This window comes from Syngnathus acus, chromosome 9, assembly GCF_901709675.1.
Source record: "Syngnathus acus chromosome 9, fSynAcu1.2, whole genome shotgun sequence".
Lineage (NCBI taxonomy): Eukaryota > Metazoa > Chordata > Actinopteri > Syngnathiformes > Syngnathidae > Syngnathus > Syngnathus acus.
The window spans coordinates 5088236-5106806 of record NC_051094.1 but is presented as its reverse complement, the minus strand read 5'-3'; the positions used below and the strand labels follow the sequence as shown (position 1 = coordinate 5106806).

General features: G+C 47.1%; 1 protein-coding gene and 1 long non-coding RNA gene across 2 annotated transcripts in view; both read left to right on the top strand.

Moving 5' to 3' along the window:
• The first annotated feature begins 7103 nt into the window (after positions 1-7103).
• Positions 7104-7510, top strand: LOC119126792. Its single transcript, XR_005098700.1, has 3 exons — positions 7104-7212; positions 7281-7334; positions 7412-7510. It is a non-coding gene; the product is annotated as an uncharacterized LOC119126792 (long non-coding RNA).
• A 552-nt stretch (positions 7511-8062) lies between these two features.
• LOC119127438 (C-type mannose receptor 2-like) overlaps positions 8063-18571 on the top strand; it is a 36304-nt gene continuing 25795 nt past the window's right edge. The window contains exons 1-27 of the mRNA XM_037259378.1: positions 8063-8159; positions 8319-8366; positions 8452-8619; positions 10023-10142; positions 10217-10321; positions 10408-10434; positions 10831-11033; positions 11098-11204; positions 11337-11449; positions 11523-11576; positions 11661-11816; positions 11903-11985; positions 12212-12323; positions 12412-12459; positions 12525-12692; positions 13103-13213; positions 13298-13405; positions 16354-16383; positions 16734-16936; positions 17008-17114; positions 17243-17355; positions 17423-17476; positions 17555-17710; positions 17817-17899; positions 18037-18148; positions 18214-18261; positions 18337-18504. Coding sequence (XP_037115273.1) covers positions 8063-8159; positions 8319-8366; positions 8452-8619; positions 10023-10142; positions 10217-10321; positions 10408-10434; positions 10831-11033; positions 11098-11204; positions 11337-11449; positions 11523-11576; positions 11661-11816; positions 11903-11985; positions 12212-12323; positions 12412-12459; positions 12525-12692; positions 13103-13213; positions 13298-13405; positions 16354-16383; positions 16734-16936; positions 17008-17114; positions 17243-17355; positions 17423-17476; positions 17555-17710; positions 17817-17899; positions 18037-18148; positions 18214-18261; positions 18337-18504 — 2902 coding nt within the window. The remainder of the gene's footprint in view (positions 8160-8318; positions 8367-8451; positions 8620-10022; positions 10143-10216; positions 10322-10407; positions 10435-10830; positions 11034-11097; positions 11205-11336; positions 11450-11522; positions 11577-11660; positions 11817-11902; positions 11986-12211; positions 12324-12411; positions 12460-12524; positions 12693-13102; positions 13214-13297; positions 13406-16353; positions 16384-16733; positions 16937-17007; positions 17115-17242; positions 17356-17422; positions 17477-17554; positions 17711-17816; positions 17900-18036; positions 18149-18213; positions 18262-18336; positions 18505-18571) is intronic.

Sequence of the window (18571 nt, the reverse complement as noted above, 5' to 3'; positions counted from 1 at the left end):
AGCTAGACACAATTTCAAAACCCTCATACTGCCTTGAAACCGGTTTGAAACACGTTTAAATTGCGCAATCATCGTATCTAATTGATGAATGTAGCATAGCATAGCATAGGATAATGTTGATCAATCTAGAGCAGGGGTGTCAAACTCATTTTTGCCGCGGGCCACATTGTAGTCATAGTTTCTTTCAGAGGGCCATTATTACTGTCAACCTAAATACATTTATGAACTCATATGATAAAGGAGTGTAAGCTACAAAACAAACTGACAAATAACTCATTTTCAAATCAGTACTAATAAACTGTTCAAACATTTTAAAAGATGAGTTTTAAAGTAAATTATTATCCTGGAACAATGATCTAATACTAAGATCAGTGAGCAAGAATGGGGAAAAGTTTGTAAAAAATCACAAGAAATGTCTATTAATAGCCGTCTGAGAGTACTACAATTTAAATGGTCACAGCGAGTGTACACGACACCTGTTAAATTGAATAAATACAATAAGAACATTCCAGATATCTGTGTAAAGTGTGGCTTAAAAGGAACATTAATACATTGTATGTGGGAATGCAGTCAGATACAACATTTTTGGTTAGGAGTGAAGGAGCAAATAGAGAAAATAATATCAAAGGAGCTTACTTTGGAGCCCTCGCTGTTTATACTGGCTCTATATCCAGAGAAACACAACTTCAGTAAAACAGACTCAATTTTTATTGATATAAGCTCGTTAATGGCCAAAAGGTGTATTGCTCTGACCTGGAAAATTTTACTGGACAAACACCTCCCAGTGGCTTAAAACAAATGCTCTCTTGTCTTCCATTGGAAAGAATAACATATATACGTAAAGCCAAACAACATATGTTTGAAGGGATTTGGAGGCCCTTTATTGATTTCATAAAAGACTTGGACTTTTCTGATAACCTTGTTGACTTTTGAGCCCCTGCAGGAAACACTCATTTTGCCAGTTGCAATATAGTATAAAGAGAAGCTGTTTTTGTTTTGTTCTTTTAAGTTGATTTAAACATATAATAGGCAAACTGTTTGAGATACATATTTTACTCATTCTAGATTTTGCTACTTCATTATTTCATTATTTGTAAATTTTTGTAAAGAAATACCATGTAAGACATATTTTGTGAAATTGTTCATGACTGTTGTACATGGAAATATTGTGAATAAAAAGTGTATTGGGAAAAAAAAAAAAAAAAAAAAAAAAGATGAGTTTTAAAGGTGAAAACAATTTGAAGCACATTTTGCCTTTGCGGGCCACGTAAAATGATGTGGCGGGCCACATCTGGCCCCCGGGCCTTGAGTTTGACCACATGCGATTCTAGAGTGATTAGCCGGGATTCAGGGTCCGTAGGCGGAATGATTGAGAACCAATCCGGGCTCCGAAAGCTCGCCACATGTAGAACTCTGGTGGGTTGCTTTAACGTCGGCAGCTCGGGCCTTGCGTTTGACACATTTCCTCTGGGCCGCTGTCCTAAGTCGAGAAGCCACTCAAATGCCAATCCTAAACTGCAATCAAAAACTTTCACTTTGCACTTATTTTGTTTTGATACTTTTGGAAACAAAAAAGAAAGTGGCCCACTGAAACTAACTCCCTGCCTCCTCTTTGCTCGCAAGGCCCAACCGCCCGTGCCTGTCGTGACCCCCACTGATTCTAGACGCACATTATTTTCTTTGGGATTCCTGCGAGGCGTGATGTCATGGATAAAGTGAGTCAGGTGCACAGCCCATTGCCATACCAAAAAATGACTTAGGTGGGTCTGAGTGCGCTTTTCCTCAGGTTTCATCAACGTGTGTGTATGGGTCAGTCTGCCTGGGGGCAAGTGGTGGCTGGGAAGAAACTGAACTTTTTTTTTGTCTGGTCTGTCACACACACTCACTCACACCTTCATATTCGGGAATCGAACTCACGGTGTCGGAACACAAGACAGGCCTCTACGCCATCAGCGGCTCCCCCAAAACTGGACTTTGTAGGCGAGCCGACCCGCACTGTCACGTGTCTGCTGGTCGGATGGAACGACTTGGCCCCACCCTGGAGTTGCAGCCAACCATGGACTTGCCACATAAGTAACAAGCAGTGTTGCCGTTTATGTGTCTGCTCCTTCTTGTTGACAACTCAGCCCCCTTTCTGGACCGGTATGACTACCTCAAGGTCGTCAAGGAAATAGTCAGGCTTATCGGTCCATCCGTGGATTTTTGTTTTCTGCTTTTGTTGCTGAATATTGATTGTCCACAAAAACAACACTGGGTCCCCATTGTGACCTGCAGTGAAAATGAAAGAAAAGTTCACGTTTGTTTTCAAAATTTGCATTCTTTATTCAACTGTTATTTCTTTTTTTATGGACATTTATTTCGCGCACAGCCATGCCACTCGAGACATTCCAAGACATCTCATGTGGGGAATTTTGTCCCTAAGTGGATACCTTTTAGTTGTTATTATCAATTTGGCCCGTGAACAACTATGTGTCTTTGTGCTCTTGTTAAACAAACGTATCGTTGTGGAAGAAGCCTTGAACGTTCTGACGACTCCCCCGCAGCAAAGCCAAAGTAGCGTGATGAGTCCGAAGTCATTTTTCAATTTGTTCGCCATTACTGTGTGGTGCTGTCACGTGTCTGCTGGTCGGATAGCCATCCACTAGTTTCAGGCAACCTTGGACTCGCAACATAAGTAACAAGCAGTGTTGCCGTTTGTGTGTCTGCTCCCTCTTGTCGAAAGCTGAGTCCCCTTTCTACACCTCAAGATCATAATGAAAATAGTCAGGCTTACTGGTCGGTCAGTGGATTTTTGTTTTCTCCTTTTGTTGCTTAATACTGATCAGTTGGTTCCCATTGTGACCTGCAGTAAAAATGAAAGAAAATATATTTGTTTTCAAAATTTGCATTATTTATTTAACTGACTTTTATGGACGTTTATTTAGTGTGCAGCCACGCCGCAGCCACGCCGCAGCCACGCCGCTCGAGACCTTCCAAGACATCTCGTGGAGAATTTTGTCCCTAAATGGATACTTTTTAGTTGTTTGGCCCGTGCACACTGCACAACTATTTGTCTATGTGCTCTTGTTACACAAATGTATCGTTCTGGAAGAAGCCTTGAACAAAGCCAAAGTGGCGTGATGAGGCGTCGGGCAAGGACTTTATGACTTAGCATCAAGGAGCACAATGTCTTCTTTCTCTTTCAACTCCTTGGTGTGTCCTACAAGCTCCTAGGTTCAACTCCTGTGTGCATAAAGCCCTTCTGTCATGTTGGAGGGTGTCTTTGAAATCATCACGGGGGGGCACGTCTTTTGCATACCCACCATAAATCCAAATACTTGCACACCCATTTATTTTGAGACCGCCATCTTTGCCTCTACCTCTAAATGTTGAGCAAAAAAAGGCCCATTCGTGGACAAGCCTTTGTGTGCCTGTGGGCGTGCGGGTGTGCACTCATTGGGCTCATTCGTGTAAGTTAGGGTGACCAGTCTTTTTCCCGGACATGGCCTACTTTTGAGAGATAAAAAGATGTCCGGGGGAAAGTTCAAAATTGTCCGAGATTTTGTTGGACTGCCTCAAACATAAGACATGTACGGTATTGTCAATAGAATTGCCACTCGGTTGCATTTCACTCAATTCCAGCTTTCTCTGTATGGGTGGCAAAAAAGTCACGCCCTTCTCCTCAAATCTAGTCACTTTGCTACAAAGTAGGATGGGCTGGCCAGTCTACACCGAGTGTTTACAAGCAATGCCGACAGGAAAATGCACGTTCACAGAGGAGTTAAATCAAAGATTCAATAAAAAAGATGATACTTTTTATGATCATATTTATATGATAGATATTATGAATAAAAAGTATTCTACATATGGTTTGTGCTTTTGCACTCGAGGCTTGCGAGGCTCAATTGGAGACGCTTTCCCCTCATTTCTCTCAGATTCATTTGCTCATCGTTCATTTTCATTCAAAAGCACGTCGGCTAAATGTATTTTCTCACGTTCTCTGAAAATCAACAGGAATTCTGAGAGGCGTGAATGGAAAAGCTTCTGTAGTCTTGTCTATATCCTTGAACATAAATTGAGTGACACCTCATTGAATTCCAACTTTCGCACTTGGATTTAATTATTTATATTTACAGTTAAACGAGTTGACTGCTTTTCGCTGTTGTTCACGTCTAGAACATTTACAAAGTTACAAAAATGAAAGGACTCAAAGGGGCAGTGCTGTTTCCCTTTTTTTTTTAACTTTTGGTCATACGCACACGCGCGCGCCGCCCCCCACGTAGCTTGAGAGTGCTTTGAGCCTTTGAATGTGACGTGTTTGACGTAGGCGTTGTGTGGGCGCGGCATGCTTCGGGCTCGGAGCAGAGTGGATCAAACTTCCATTTTCCTCTGGACTACAATCCACTGGCTATTTTCAGTGAGGCGACTTATCATTTGTTTTCTGAATTCGTTGCGACCCCCAGTGAGAGGGGGGATTGATTTTCCTCCAACATGTGGATAGAATTAAAGAATGTACTTCTCCTGATTGGCATATATTGGACATGTGCTTCAGGTAAGCAAATTGTAACTTTAGTCCATTAAAACAACAGTAAAGAGCTGGAGAAACGATGGAATGTACTGTACTGTACTGTGAGTTAGCATGACTGCATCTGCTTATATTCTCACATTACGGTGCCTGAGATAAAAAATAAATCATTGCAATGTCACAAATTTGGACGACAACAACTTTGATGAATTTAGAAGAATCCACATTATTCGGACACTTTGATGTAGTTGCTGTGTCCAACTTGGTTTGAGAGGAGCCCAATCCGGACCTTTCTTGTTATCGAGGCTTGCCTTTATCATCATTGTCATCATTCATGCGGGCTGCTGTAATGTCCGAACATACGAGCAACTTGACTTTGAAATGACGAGCTAAAGCCGTTGAGTCAAGTGTCTTGGCTTTTTTTTTTTCACGGCGGCAGACGAGCGCTTGTGAATTTTAAGTGCGCAATGGCTGTCGGTATGATTATTGAAGTTGAGCATATAACTTCAAAATATTCAATCTAAAATTGCTCTTTTAGTTTGAAAACCGAATGTGTTTATATGTGCTGTCGCGTTACTGGGCTTTTCCTTCCATCTCTCTTTTCTGCGTTTGCTTTTGATTTTCTGTCGCTCTGTTTTTTTTTTTCCCCCCTAAAACATGGGCGCACTTGGAATTCAGGAGCGGCTGATTGGACTTTGTGACACTTAGATGAGTTGCACCGTTCGGGTTTAAGACAGAGAATGTCAACAAGACACGAGAATAATAAATAATATATAATAATAAGAATGATAATAGTGATAATACTAGTTTAATAATAATAAAAGTAATACATTTATTATGAATAATAATGATAACAATAATAAATAAGAATAATCATTTCTTATACAATATATTATGCACATGTGTATATAGACAAGATATTTCTTGGCGCCCCTATTATAAGAATATTTTCATGATTTATATGAGCTAATTATAATGAATAATAATCAATCATTATTAGTCATTATTATTAATAGTTTCTTACAGTCCTTGATACAGTATGAGCAATAATTTCTTACAGCCCCTTTATACAATAGATATTTCTTAGCACCTCCGTTATAAAAAATCATGGTTATTATGATCTAAATCGAGATCATAATCATTGTTATATTAATAATTATACTGTAGTAATTATATTATTAATAATACACCTTCGTGTTTGGTCTGTTATCATCACACAAAAAAGTTGCAACACAGTTGTGCAGTTCATAATATCGCTGCGCATCATCAAAATGTGTCGGCATAATGTTTTCAAAGATTGCAAAACTGAGTAGGACTTTTATGAGACTCTGATTTCAGTGCGTGTTCATTTCGCCTAGTGAATCGCAGGGCGCATCTGAATAATTGCATTTGCCCCTCAGAGTCCATGCTTATTAGGTTTGATTGAGTGAGTGAGTGAGTGAGCCCGCAGTTTAAAAGCCCTTTTTCTCCATGAAACACAGTCTTGCTCGGCTTTGTACTTTGATATAAGGAAGGACGGGCTCTTCTTGAGCTAAGAAGGGGGGAGCGGTCCAACTGTTGCAACGTGTCCCATTCGATTGAGTTGCGTTGTGCTTTAGCACCCTCCAGTGGTGAAATGTGTGCTGACCTGATTTGAGCTTAGGTCATTGGTCATCGATATGCCACACGTGCGTAACTGCTGGGTGGGGTAATTGCTGAGGGTGAAGATGATGATGGCATCTTTTAAGTGGAACAACTTGCACCATTGGTGGGCTGACTACCTACTTTTTGCCCCACTGTACATCTGAAGCTTAGTATCATCACTTTGGAGCAATTGTCTGCAATCCTTGGCAGGCGTAAGTGATGCTTTTATGCGAACAATCAGCAGCTCCACTTTGCTGCATGATGCTGGCTGCACCCAAAAATGAAGGACAGGCAAGTTTTTGGAAGGGGCCAAAGCGACAATGGCCGTTGGCCCCTCCATCCCCCACCCCACCCCTGACAGAATCCTCATGCATTTGGTTGAGATGCCCCCAATGAAGAGCACAGAGTAAAAACATGCAAGTGTTCCATCAGTGTGCTCTGATCTGTCCGCCTGATCCCCAAATTGTGCCTTCAGCCAACAAGTGTCGTACCGGGTGGCTCGAGCACGACTCCAGCTGCTACAAGAAGGAGATGATTCCCAACGGTTGGCTGGGGGCCCGGCACCACTGCGTCTGGCAGGGCGGCGACCTGCTCTCCATCACCTCCTCGGCCGAGGAGGACTTTGTGAAGCGCACCATGGGCGAGGATACCCGCTTCTGGCTGGGACTCTCCAACCAGGTGAGACGGAAGCAGTCGTGGACTCTGCAGCACCAACTGGAACTGTTTTCTTTTTTCCCCACAGAAATGCGACGACGTCTGGTGTGGCTTTGTAGCCGGAAGCCAGGAGCTGATCTGGTCTGATGGCGAGACAACGACACACACCAACTGGACCTTAGACCGATTTAAAAGGTAAGAAGTCACATCTTCGCATGCTGTTGTCAGGCGGACACGCGTAAAGGTTCTGGAACCAATTTTGAGAACGAGCACTCAAGGAAAAATAGGAAAATGTTCCTTTTTATAATCTACCGACAGCGCCGACGTCGCGTCTTGCGCCTACGTCAACCAAGGAGCTCGTGTTTCGCGTGGGAGGTGGAGGTCTGGCTCCTGCGCTTCCTCGTTGGCCTACATGTGCAAACGGCCGCAGAGTAAGTCTGCACGTCTGCGGTCACGTTGCCGTTGAAAGGCGCAAACGGTCTTTTTTTTTTTTTTGCAGGCTGCCCGGAGGGACGGACGTGTACCTCCAATAGTGTTTCTGCTGTAATGAAGAGTGAGTTGCAGCGCGCTTATTTGCACTTAACCATCTCGTCATGGTTTCCTCCTCAATGTTTTTCTTTGTGGCCTCAGCTTCCGACTGCGGCGATGGCAACTTCCTTTATGGCGATGATTGCTATCTTTTTGACGCGACGTACAGATATTGGGAGGATGCCGAGAAGTTTTGTGTCGCCCGGCAAGGCCACCTGGCTAGCATACACTCTGAGCAAGAGGTCCGATTCATTAATGGTGAGCACCAAGAAGAACCGCCACAGTCGTCATTTGGCTGAAGCTCTTCTTGCCCTGAAGCTCTTGTTCTCCTTCCTTTCATCAAGATCACGCAACGGACGGAGCAACTTGGGTGGGAGAAAAGAAGAAGTGCAACAACTACGGGTGGACTGACGGAACAGCTTCTGTAAGTGGATTGCTGAAGGCCTTTGGAAAAGTCATGTTGCAGGCATCCGTCTTGTCTCGAGGCATCGGGCAGCCGCTTACAAAGTATTGGCGCTCTGATTTTAGAGAGGAAGCGGTTAAGATGATATATCCTGGATGGTGCCTCGGGTTTGTCTTTAGGTCTTCAGGGTTAGTTGCTTTGTGCATGTTTTTCCCAGGCATTTATTTGGGTTGCCAGGGCGGGCACAATGTTTTATTGCAATGTTCATACTACTATGACTGACAAAGTGAAACCAACAACCAAAGTGAAACTTTAATGAGAGAAGGTACGAAAACGCTGCAAGTGAGGAAATGCGGCGGGAAGATGACCACATCGAATGCAACGCGCTAAAGTTCTGTCCAAAATCTCATCCGCAGGACTACGGCAAAACTTACCACCGCAGCTGTGGTGTCTGTTCTTATTTGAGTTACCGCAAATACCTGACCAGAAACTATAATTGCCACTGGACATTACCATCGGTCTGCAAAACAGGTGCAAACGTCCCTCCCGAGCGCCCCTTTTGGATGTGTGAAGCATTTGGTCATATTCGCTCCCCTTTTTCTACAGCCAAGCGCGGAGGGCCTCCACAGCTGCCACCATTAGTCGGCCAGCCGGGTAGGTGTCCCGCACTGCCGCCGTCTTCCGCTGTCTTGCGCCGTCTTCCGCTGTCTTGCGCCGTCTTACGCCGTCTGGCTCGCAGCCTGGACTCAGAAATGCGGCTGGTGGCTGGACGACGCCACCAACGACTTCTGCTACCTGATGATCCGCCAGCCCATCAAGACCTGGCAGGAGGCGCAAGCCGACTGCCAACGCCTCCAAGGGAACCTGCTCAGCATCACCGACGATGATGAGCAGCGCTTTGTATATGGTAGGCGGCCATGAATTGAAATATTGGTGGTGTTGTTGTTGTATGTTCATTTCGAACCTATTTAAAACGTGACAATAGGAAAATAAAACACCACTTTAAAGTGCCATATATATCTAAGTCACTGAAACAAACAACCCAAAAACCCCAACAACAAAGAATGCTCGAGTAGGAGGAAGCAGAGCTGTTTAGATTCCCACCCTAATCCGTTCAACCAATAATTCAACACATAAATCAATAAAACACAAGTAGATACACTTTCAGATTCCTTTTTGCCTGTGTGTAGTCAGTTTTGTCTGTTTTTCCCCTCATACATGTTAAGAAACCAGTTTTTCGACACTTTTTTGGAATACTTTTGTGTTTGCACAATTTTCATTTTCCAGACCATTCCACAATTTCACCCCACAGACATCCTCCATCCCCACATTTACTTGAGCTATTTTCATGTCATTGACCAGATGAAACGCTTTTGCAATTTCACCACTCACTTTTCTTATTCATTGTAATCAGTTGAGGTTTTGCTTTCACTTCTCTTTACAATCTCTACTACTACTTTTGTGCCAACTGCACCAAGAAATATTTAAGCCTTTCGCTCCATTTGCCCGAGTCTGTCTGGATCCTGTATTTTTCTTGCCGGCTGGTCCCACATTTATGAAAAAAAAAAAGATTGAATCCATTTACCACCCCTTTCATCGTGTATTGATGGGTCACTTTCAATGTATATATAATTTTGTTTTTAGCTCCGTTGCACTGTAATATTGCCCCCTTTGTATTATTTTTACTACAATCTAACATTTTATGATAACGTTCCTTCTTACGTGTCCTCATAATGCTGGTTCATTTATTCTTGTATTTTTATGAATTGTTTACACAGCGTGTTCTTCTCCTTGCAGGCCTTTTTTAATCCTTTAGTGACCCATGGGCTCTTTGCCTCTTTTTTGTATTTGTTGACAGGACAGGTTTTATGGTATAATGTTTGAAAGAAAGTTAGAAATCCACGCTCCTTCCTCGTCAAGCACATTCCAGTCCTGTTTCAACACTTGACTCTTCAATATTTGTATGTTTGTATTTCAACCGGTTGGTGTCCTTGGGTTTCCAGTAGTTAGTCGCAGAAAATAAATACAGGCAAATGGTCTCTATATAACAGCCCACTTTTTTATGTTCTGCATATGGAAAGGTTTCTAGTCCTAAAGTGTTTTTGTCATGAATGCGGTTTGTGTTTACCTTTGGTGTTGTGTGTTTTGGCATTTGCTCAGCTCCTTGATGACGAGAACTTTGGCATGTTGTGGTGTTTTGATATATAATTCAATTCCTTTTGAGCTGAGAAAGTCGATCACCCGGAGCTCAACGTATGACGCGTCCTCCTCACTCGGCTCCTCTTGACGATGTCGTTCATTCCGGTACAGGTTACGTCAAGCCTCTGACGAATGCATCCTCTCTGTGGTTGGGCGCCGATGTCTCCGTCAGTGCCAAAGGCAGCGAGTGGGCTGACGGATCCCCGATCGAATACGTCCGCCCGACTTCAGGTTTGTCGGAGACGGTTGTCTGCTGCATTTTGGAGGAATGTAGGAGCACTGAGATCTTCTCTCCCGCCCCCCAGGTACCGTCGATGGTAATTGTCTTTCCTTCCTCACTGGCGACGGCGACTGGAAGTACGACTCGTGCAACAACGAGAGAGGTTACGTCTGCAAGAAAAGAGGAAATGGTGAGAGGCAACGCCCCACCGACTGTCTGTCGTCGCCCCTTGACGTCTGTCTGTGCCTTGATGTCTCTTTTCCTTTCCTCTTGCAGTAAAGGCTACGCCGGCGGCTCCTGACTGTAAGTCGCCTTTGACTGCGTCGAAAACAATGATCCTGGAGTCACACCATGCCAACCAACAAATTGTGTGCTTTTTCATTTTTATGAAATACTCAGCCACGTGTTGAATGTTTTTTTTGCATCGTCTTAACTTGTACAGCGGCACTTTGTATGCGGCCGTGGTTGTTTCTCAAGCGTGAAGGTGTATTTTCCGGAATCCGTTCAAAATGTAAATGTCTCTGATGCCATTGGGCTAAGCTAACCAAGTCAAGTCCCGGATCTTCCAATTTGCCTGAGAAAATGTAGATTTGGCCAACCGTGACCCGCAAATTGCCCTTTGCTCAAAATGGTGGACTGAAGGGCAAAAACAGGAGTGTGCTCTGATCTGTCCGCCTGATACCCAAATTGTGCCTTCAGCCAACAAGTGTCTTCCCGGGTGGCTCGAGCATGACTCCAGCTGCTACAAGAAGGAGATGATTCCCAACGGTTGGCTGGGGGCCTGGCACCACTGCTTCTGGGTGGGCGGCAACCTGCTCTCCATCACCTCCTCGGCCGAGGAGGACTTTGTGAAGCGCACCATGGGCGAGGACACCCGCTTCTGGCTGGGACTCTCCAACCAGGTGAGACGGAAGCGGCAGTGGACTCTGCAGCGACAACTGGGACTGTTGTTCTTTTTCCCCCCAGAAATGCGGCAAGGTCTGGTGTCGCTTTGAAGGCGGGAGCCAGAACCTGACCTGGTCCGATAATCAGACAACGACATACACCAACTGGGCCTTAAATCAAGTCGAAAGGTAAGACGTAACAACTTTGCATGCTGTTGTCAGCCGGAGGTTCTGGAGCCAATTTTGAAAACGGCCACTTGGGGAAAAAAAAAAAAAAAAACACGGGAAAAGAATTCCTTGATTTTTTTTTTCTCTCGACAGTGCCGACGTTGCGTCCTGCGCCTACGTCAACCAAGGGGGAAGTGGTGAGCCTGGCAAGTGGAGGTCTGGCTCCTGTCATTCCTCATTGGCCTACATGTGCAAACGGCCGCTGAGTAAGCCTGCACGTCGGCCGTCACGTTGCCGTTGAAAGGCGCAAACGGTCTTTTTTTTTTTTTTTTTTTGCAGGCTGCCCGAAGGGACAGACGTGTTCCCCCAAAAGGGGTCCTGCTGTAGTGAAGAGTGAGTTGCAGCACACTTATTTGCACTTGACCATCATGCAAGATGACCATCTTGTCATGGTCATGTTTTTCTTTGTGGCCCCAGCCTCCGACTGCCAGGACAACACCTTCCACTATGGCGATTATTGTTATCGTTACGAGAAGACGGAAAAAACCTTTGACAATGCCGAGAAGTTGTGTCGTTCCCGGGAAGGCCACCTGGCTAGCGTCCACTCCAAGGAAGAGGCCCAATTTGTGTATGGTGAGCACCAAGAGGAACCGCCGCAGTCGTCATTTGACTGAAGCTCTTCTTGCCCTGAAGCTCGTGTTCTCCTTCTTTTCCTCAAGATCACTCGCAGACCTCACAATCTGTTTTCGTGGGACTCAAGAAGGAGGACGACGACTACGAGTGGAGTGATGGAACAACTTATGTAAGTGAAATGCCTTTGAAAAACTCATTTTTCAACAGCTGAGCTGGCAAAGTCCAAATTTGAGTAGGATAAAAATAAAAGTGGACATAGGAGAAATGCTGCTCGAGGCTTCAAATTTGGGATTGTTTTGGAAGGGAAATGGGCAAAACTTGGGCGTGAGTGAGCGATTGCCGAGGAAGGGCGTCGGGAAGCCGAGCAGAGTCCAACATGCTCATGTCGTCCGCAGGACTACAACAACTGGAAAAATGACACCAAGGGGGACTGTGCATTCCCAAATTCTGTTGGGGAGTTGAGTGCCAGCTCCTGCACAACGGAGCGGCCATTTGTCTGCAAAAGAGGTGCAAACGCCCCTCCCGAGCGCTCCTTCTGCACATATCAAGCATTTGCTCATATTTGCAAACCCCCCCCCCCCCCATTCCCCTACAGCCCAGCACGGAGGGCTTCCACAGCTGCCATCACTAGTCGGCCAACCGAGTAGGTGTCCCGCACTGCCGCCGTCTTACGCTGTCTTGCGCCATCTTACGCCGTCTGGCTCATAGGATGGACTGACACATGCGGCTGGTGGTTGAACAACCCAACCAACGACTTCTGCTACCTGATGATGCGCCAGCCCACCAAGACCTGGCAGGAGGCGCAAGCCAACTGCCAACGCCTCCACGGGAACCTGCTCAGCATCACCGACAACCATGAGCAGACCTTTGTACATGGTAGGCGGCCATTTGTTGGTGTCATGAATGGATGAACGGACGGATGAATGGACGAATGGATGAATGAATGAATTAATCGAACAAACGAATGAATGGTGTCGTTCCAAAATGCGCCTCATGGGCTCAATGAGCGGGTCAGTAAAGCGTATCTCTGGAAGATCCACCTAAGAGCACCCCAATCCACTGACTCTTTCAAAACCGGACTTAAAACTCACCTCTTTACTCTAGCATTTCCGTAATTCCTGTTCTCATATCCTAGTTGTCGTCCAGTTGTTTTATACTTGTCCGACGCTTTGTTCTCTTGTTTTTACTTGCCATGTAGCACTTTGAGATTCCTCCGAATGGAAAGTGCGTTATAAATATAATTTATTATTATTAGATCCTGTTCCACCTTTGCCTTGGGTCCACAGGTTACGCCATGTCTCTGCCCTCTCTGTGGTTGGGCGCCGATGTCTCCACCACGGAAGATGACGCCCAATGGATTGACGGATCCCCGTTCACTTACATCCACTCGAGTGCCGGTCGGTCTGAAAGCATGTCTGATGCTTGTCGGCTGCACTTTGGTGGAACGGCGGAGCGCTGAGATCTTGTCTCCCTCCCTCTAGGTGACGCCGAAGGTGGGAAGTGTCTTTCCTTAATCACTGACAGTGGCGACTGGAAGCACGACACGTGCGACGAGAAGAGAAGCTACGTCTGCAAGAAGACGAAAAAAGGTGAGTAAGTTGTGATGCTCCGCTGGCCGTATTGACGTCCGTCTGTGCCTTGACGTCCGTCTGTGCCCTGACGTCTGTCTTTGCCCTGACGTCTGTCTTTGCCCTGACGTCTGTCTTTGCCCTGACGTCCGTCTTTGCCCTGACGTCTGTCTTTGCCTTTCCTCTTGCAGGAGTGACAGAACTTTCGCTGTCTTCTGACGGTAAGTAGCCTGACAAAATTGGTCACAAATTCTGTGCAATGTTTCTTATTTTATTAAGTACGCAAATGTACTTGAATGTTTTTCGCGTTGACTTGCATGTGGCGATGTTTGTTTCACAAGCGTGCTTTAGAGAGGTGATTTTTTTTTTTTTTAGGGATCATTTCAAATTGTAAACGTCTCTGATGCCATAGGGCTAACCTAACAAGTTGAGTACCGGATCTACCAATTTGCCTGAGAACATGTGCAAGACACGTTTTGGCCAACCGTGACCTGCAAATTTTCCTTTTCTCAAAATGGTGGACTGAGGAGCTAAAACAGGAGTGTGCTCTGATCTGTTCCCCAAATTGTGCCCTCAGCCAGCAGGTGTGATCCCGGGTGGCTCGAGCACAACTCCAGCTGCTACAAGAAGGAGATGGAGCCCAACGGTTGGCTGGGGGCCTGGCACCACTGCTTCTGGATGGGCGGCAACCTGCTCTCCATCACCTCCTCGGCCGAGGAGGACTTTGTGAAGCGCACCATGGGCGAGGATACCCGCTTCTGGCTGGGACTCTCCAACCAGGTGAGACGGAAGCGCAAGCAGTCGTGGACTCTGCAGCGACAAGTGGGACTCTTTTTTTTTTTTGCTTCCCAGAAATGCGACGAGTTCTGGTGTCGCTTTGAAGGCGGGAGCCAGAACCTGACCTGGTCCGATGGCCAGACAACAACACACCGCAACTGGGCCTCAAATCAACTCGAAAGGTAAGACGTAACAACTTTGCATGCTGTTGTCAGGCGGAGACGCGTAAAGGTTCTGGAACCAATTTTGAGAAGGAGCACTCAAGGAAAAATAGGAAAATGTTCCTTTTTTTTTTTTTATCTACCGACAGCGCCAACGTTGCGTCCTGCGCCTACGTCAACCAAGGGGGAAGGGGTGAGCCCGGCATGTGGAGGTCTGGCTCCTGTGATTCCTCGTTGGCCTACATGTGCAAACGGCCGCTGAGTAAGCCTGCACGTCTGCGGTCACGTTGCCGTTGAAAGGCGCAAACGGTCTTTTTTTTTTTTTGCAGGCTGCCCGGAGGGACGGACGTGTTCCCCCAAAAGTGGTCTTGCTGTCGTGAAGAGTGAGTTGCAGCACTTTAACCACGTGGTCATGGTTTCCTCCTCAATGTTCTCCATTGTGGCCTCAGCTTCCACCTGCGACAATGGCAACCTACTGTATGGCGATCATTGCTACTTTTACTCGAAGCTGTACAAAGATTGGGAGGATGCCGAGAAGTTCTGTGTTGCCCAGAGTGGCCACCTGGCTAGCGTCCACTCATGGCAAGAGGCTCAATTCGTGTTTGGTGAGCGCTAAGACGAACCGCCGCAGTCGTCGGTCCCACAAAGCTGCCGTAATTTAGCTCCGGCTCTTCTTGCCCTGAAGCTGTTGTTGTCCTTCCTTTCCTCAAGATCACTCGGAAAGCGTTTGGTATTCTTGGCTGGGACTGAAGAAGAAAAGCAACAACTATGAGTATAGTGACGGAACAGCTTTTGTAAGTAAATTGCTGACGGACTTTGGAAAAGTTATTCTGCACGAGCTAGGTTGGGAAAGTTGAATTTTGTGCACAACAATTGCGCGGAGAAAGGGCGTTGGGAAGCTGAGAGTCCAACACCCTCATGTCGTCCGCAGGACTATGCCGAGTGGCAAAATGACACCACGGGGGCCTGCGCATTCCCAAATTCTGTTGGGAAGATCGGCGGCAGCCCCTGCACAACGAAGCGGCCATTTGTCTGCAAAACAGGTGCAAAAATGTCCCTCCCGAGTGCTCCTTCATGCACTTGCTCACTCGCCCTCCTTTACCATGCAGCCAAACGAGGAGGGCCTCAACAGCTGCCACCATTAGTCAGCCAACAAGGTAGGTGTCTCACACTGCCGCCGTCTTCTACGCTGTCTTATGCTGTTTTGCCCTCCTGCGCCGTCTGTCTCGCAGGCTGGACTGACAAATGCGGCTGGTGGCTGGACGACCCCACCAACGACTTCTGCTACCTGATGATCCGCCAGCCCACCAAGACCTGGCAGGACGCGCAAGACGACTGCCAACGCCTCCACGGGAACCTGCTCAGCATCACCAACTATGATGAGCAGCGCTTTGTACACGGTAGGCGGCCATTCATTGGTATCACAAACGAATGAATGAATGAATGAATGGAATGATGGAATGAATGGAATGACCGAATGAACGAATGAATGGTGTCGTTCCAAAATGTGCCACATGGGCTCCATTAGTGGGTGAGTAAAGCGTGTCTCTGGAAGATGCTGTTCCACCTTTGCCTTGGGTCCACAGGTTATGTCAGGTTTCTGCCCACTCTGTGGTTGGGCGCCAATGTCTCCACCACGGAAGATGACGCCCAATGGACTGACGGATCCCCGTTCACTTACATCCACTCGAGTGCAGGTCGGTCTGAAAGCATGTCTGATGCTTGTCGGCTGCACTTTGGAGGAACGGCCGAGCGCTGAGATCTTCTCTCCCTCCCTCCAGGTGACGCTGAAGGGGGGAAGTGTCTTTCCTTGTTCACTGACAGCGGCGACTGGAAGCACGACACGTGCGACGAGAAGAGAAGCTACGTCTGCAAGAAGATGAAAAAAGGTGAGTAAGTTGTGATGCTCCTCTGGCCGTCATTGCGCATTGACGTCCGTGTTTGGCCTGACGTCCGTCTTTGCCCTGACGTCCGTCTTCGCCCTGACGTCCGCCTTTGCCCTGACGTCTGTCTTTGCCTTTCCTCTTGCAGGAGTGGCAGAACTTTCGCTGTCTTCTGACGGTAAGTAGCCTGACAAAATTGGTCACAAATTCTGTGCAATTTTTCTCATTTTATTAAGTACGCAAATGTACTTGAATGTTTTTCGCGTTGATTCGCATGTGGAGAGATTGTTTCACAAGCGTGCTTTCGAAAGGTGATTTTTTTTTATAGGGATCATTTCAAATTGTAAACGTCTGATGCCATAGGGCTAACCTAACAAGTCGAGTCCCAGATCTTCCAATTTGCCTGAGAACATGTGCAAGACAAGTTTTGGCCAACCGTGACCTGCAAACTTTCCTTTTCTCAAAATGGTGGACTGAAGAGCTAAAACAGGAGTGTGCTCTGATCTGTTCCCCAAATTGTGCCCTCAGCCAGCAGGTGTGCTCCCGGATGGCTCGAGCACGACTCCAGCTGCTACAAGAAGGAGATGGAGCCCAACGGTTGGCTGGGGGCCTGGCACCACTGCGTCTGGGAGGGCGGCGACCTGCTCTCCATCACCTCCTCGGCCGAGGAGGACTTTGTGAAGCGCACCATGGGCGAGGATACCCGCTTCTGGCTGGGACTCTCCAACCAGGTGAGACGGAAGCGCAAGCAGTCGTGGACTCTGCAGCGACAAGTGGGACTGTTTTTTTTTTTGCTTCCCAGAAATGCGACGAGTTCTGGTGTCGCTTTGAAGGCGGGAGCCAGAACCTGACCTGGTCCGATGGCCAGACAACAACACACCGCAACTGGGCCTCAAATCAACTCGAAAGGTAAGACGTAACAACTTTGCATGCTGTTGTCAGGCGGAGACGCGTAAAGGTTCTGGAACCAATTTTGAGAAGGAGCACTCAAGGAAAAATAGGAAAATGTTCCTTTTTTTTTTTTTATCTACCGACAGCGCCAACGTTGCGTCCTGCGCCTACGTCAACCAAGGGGGAAGGGGTGAGCCCGGCATGTGGAGGTCTGGCTCCTGTGATTCCTCGTTGGCCTACATGTGCAAACGGCCGCTGAGTAAGCCTGCACGTCTGCGGTCACGTTGCCGTTGAAAGGCGCAAACGGTCTTTTTTTTTTTTTGCAGGCTGCCTGGAGGGACGGACGTGTTCCCCCAAAAGTGGTCTTGCTGTCATGAAGAGTGAGTTGCAGCACGCTTATTTGCACTTTAACCACGTGGTCATGGTTTCCTCCTCAATGTTCTCCATTGTGGCCTCAGCTTCCACCTGCGACAATGGCAACCTACTGTATGGCGATCATTGCTACTTTTACTCGAAGCTGTACAAAGATTGGGAGGATGCCGAGAAGTTCTGTGTTGCCCAGAGTGGCCACCTGGCTAGCGTCCACTCATGGCAAGAGGCTCAATTCGTGTTTGGTGAGCGCTAAGACGAACCGCCGCAGTCGTCGGTCCCACAAAGCTGCCGTCATTTAGCTCTGGTTCTTCTTGCCCTGAAGCTGTTGTTGTCCTTCCTTTCCTCAAGATCACTCGCAAAGCGTTTGGTATTCTTGGCTGGGACTGAAGAAGAAAAGCAACAACTATGAGTATAGTGACGGAACAGCTTTTGTAAGTAAATTGCTGACGAACTTTGGAAAAGTCATTCTGCACAAGCTAGATTGGGAAAGTTGAAATTTGAGCACAACAATTGCGCGGAGGAAGGGCGTTGGGAAGCTGAGAGTCCAACACCCTCATGTCGTCCGCAGGACTATGCCGAGTGGCAAAATGACACCACGGGGGCCTGCGCATTCCCAAATTCTGTTGGGAAGATCGGCGGCAGCCCCTGCACAACAAAGCGGCCATTTGTCTGCAAAACAGGTGCAAAAATGTCCCTCCTTGCGCTCCTTCATGTACTTGCTCATTCGCCCTTCTTTACCATGCAGCCAAGCGTGGAGGGCCTCGACAGCTGCCACCATTAGTCAGCCAACAGGGTAGGTGTCTCGCACTGCCGCAGTCTTCTACGCTGTCTTATGCTGTTTTGCCTTCCTGCGCCGTCTGTCTCGCAGGCTGGACTGACAAATGCGGCTGGTGGCTGGACGACCCCACCAACGACTTCTGCTACCTGATGATCCCCCAGCCCACCAAGACCTGGCAGGAGGCGCAAGCCGACTGCAAAGGCCGCCAAGGGAACCTGCTCAGCATCGCCGACTCGGCCGAGCAGGGCTTCGTACGCGGTAGGAGGCCATGAATTAAAATATATTGGCCATAAACAAGTGGATCAATTCTTATTTTCCAACATGA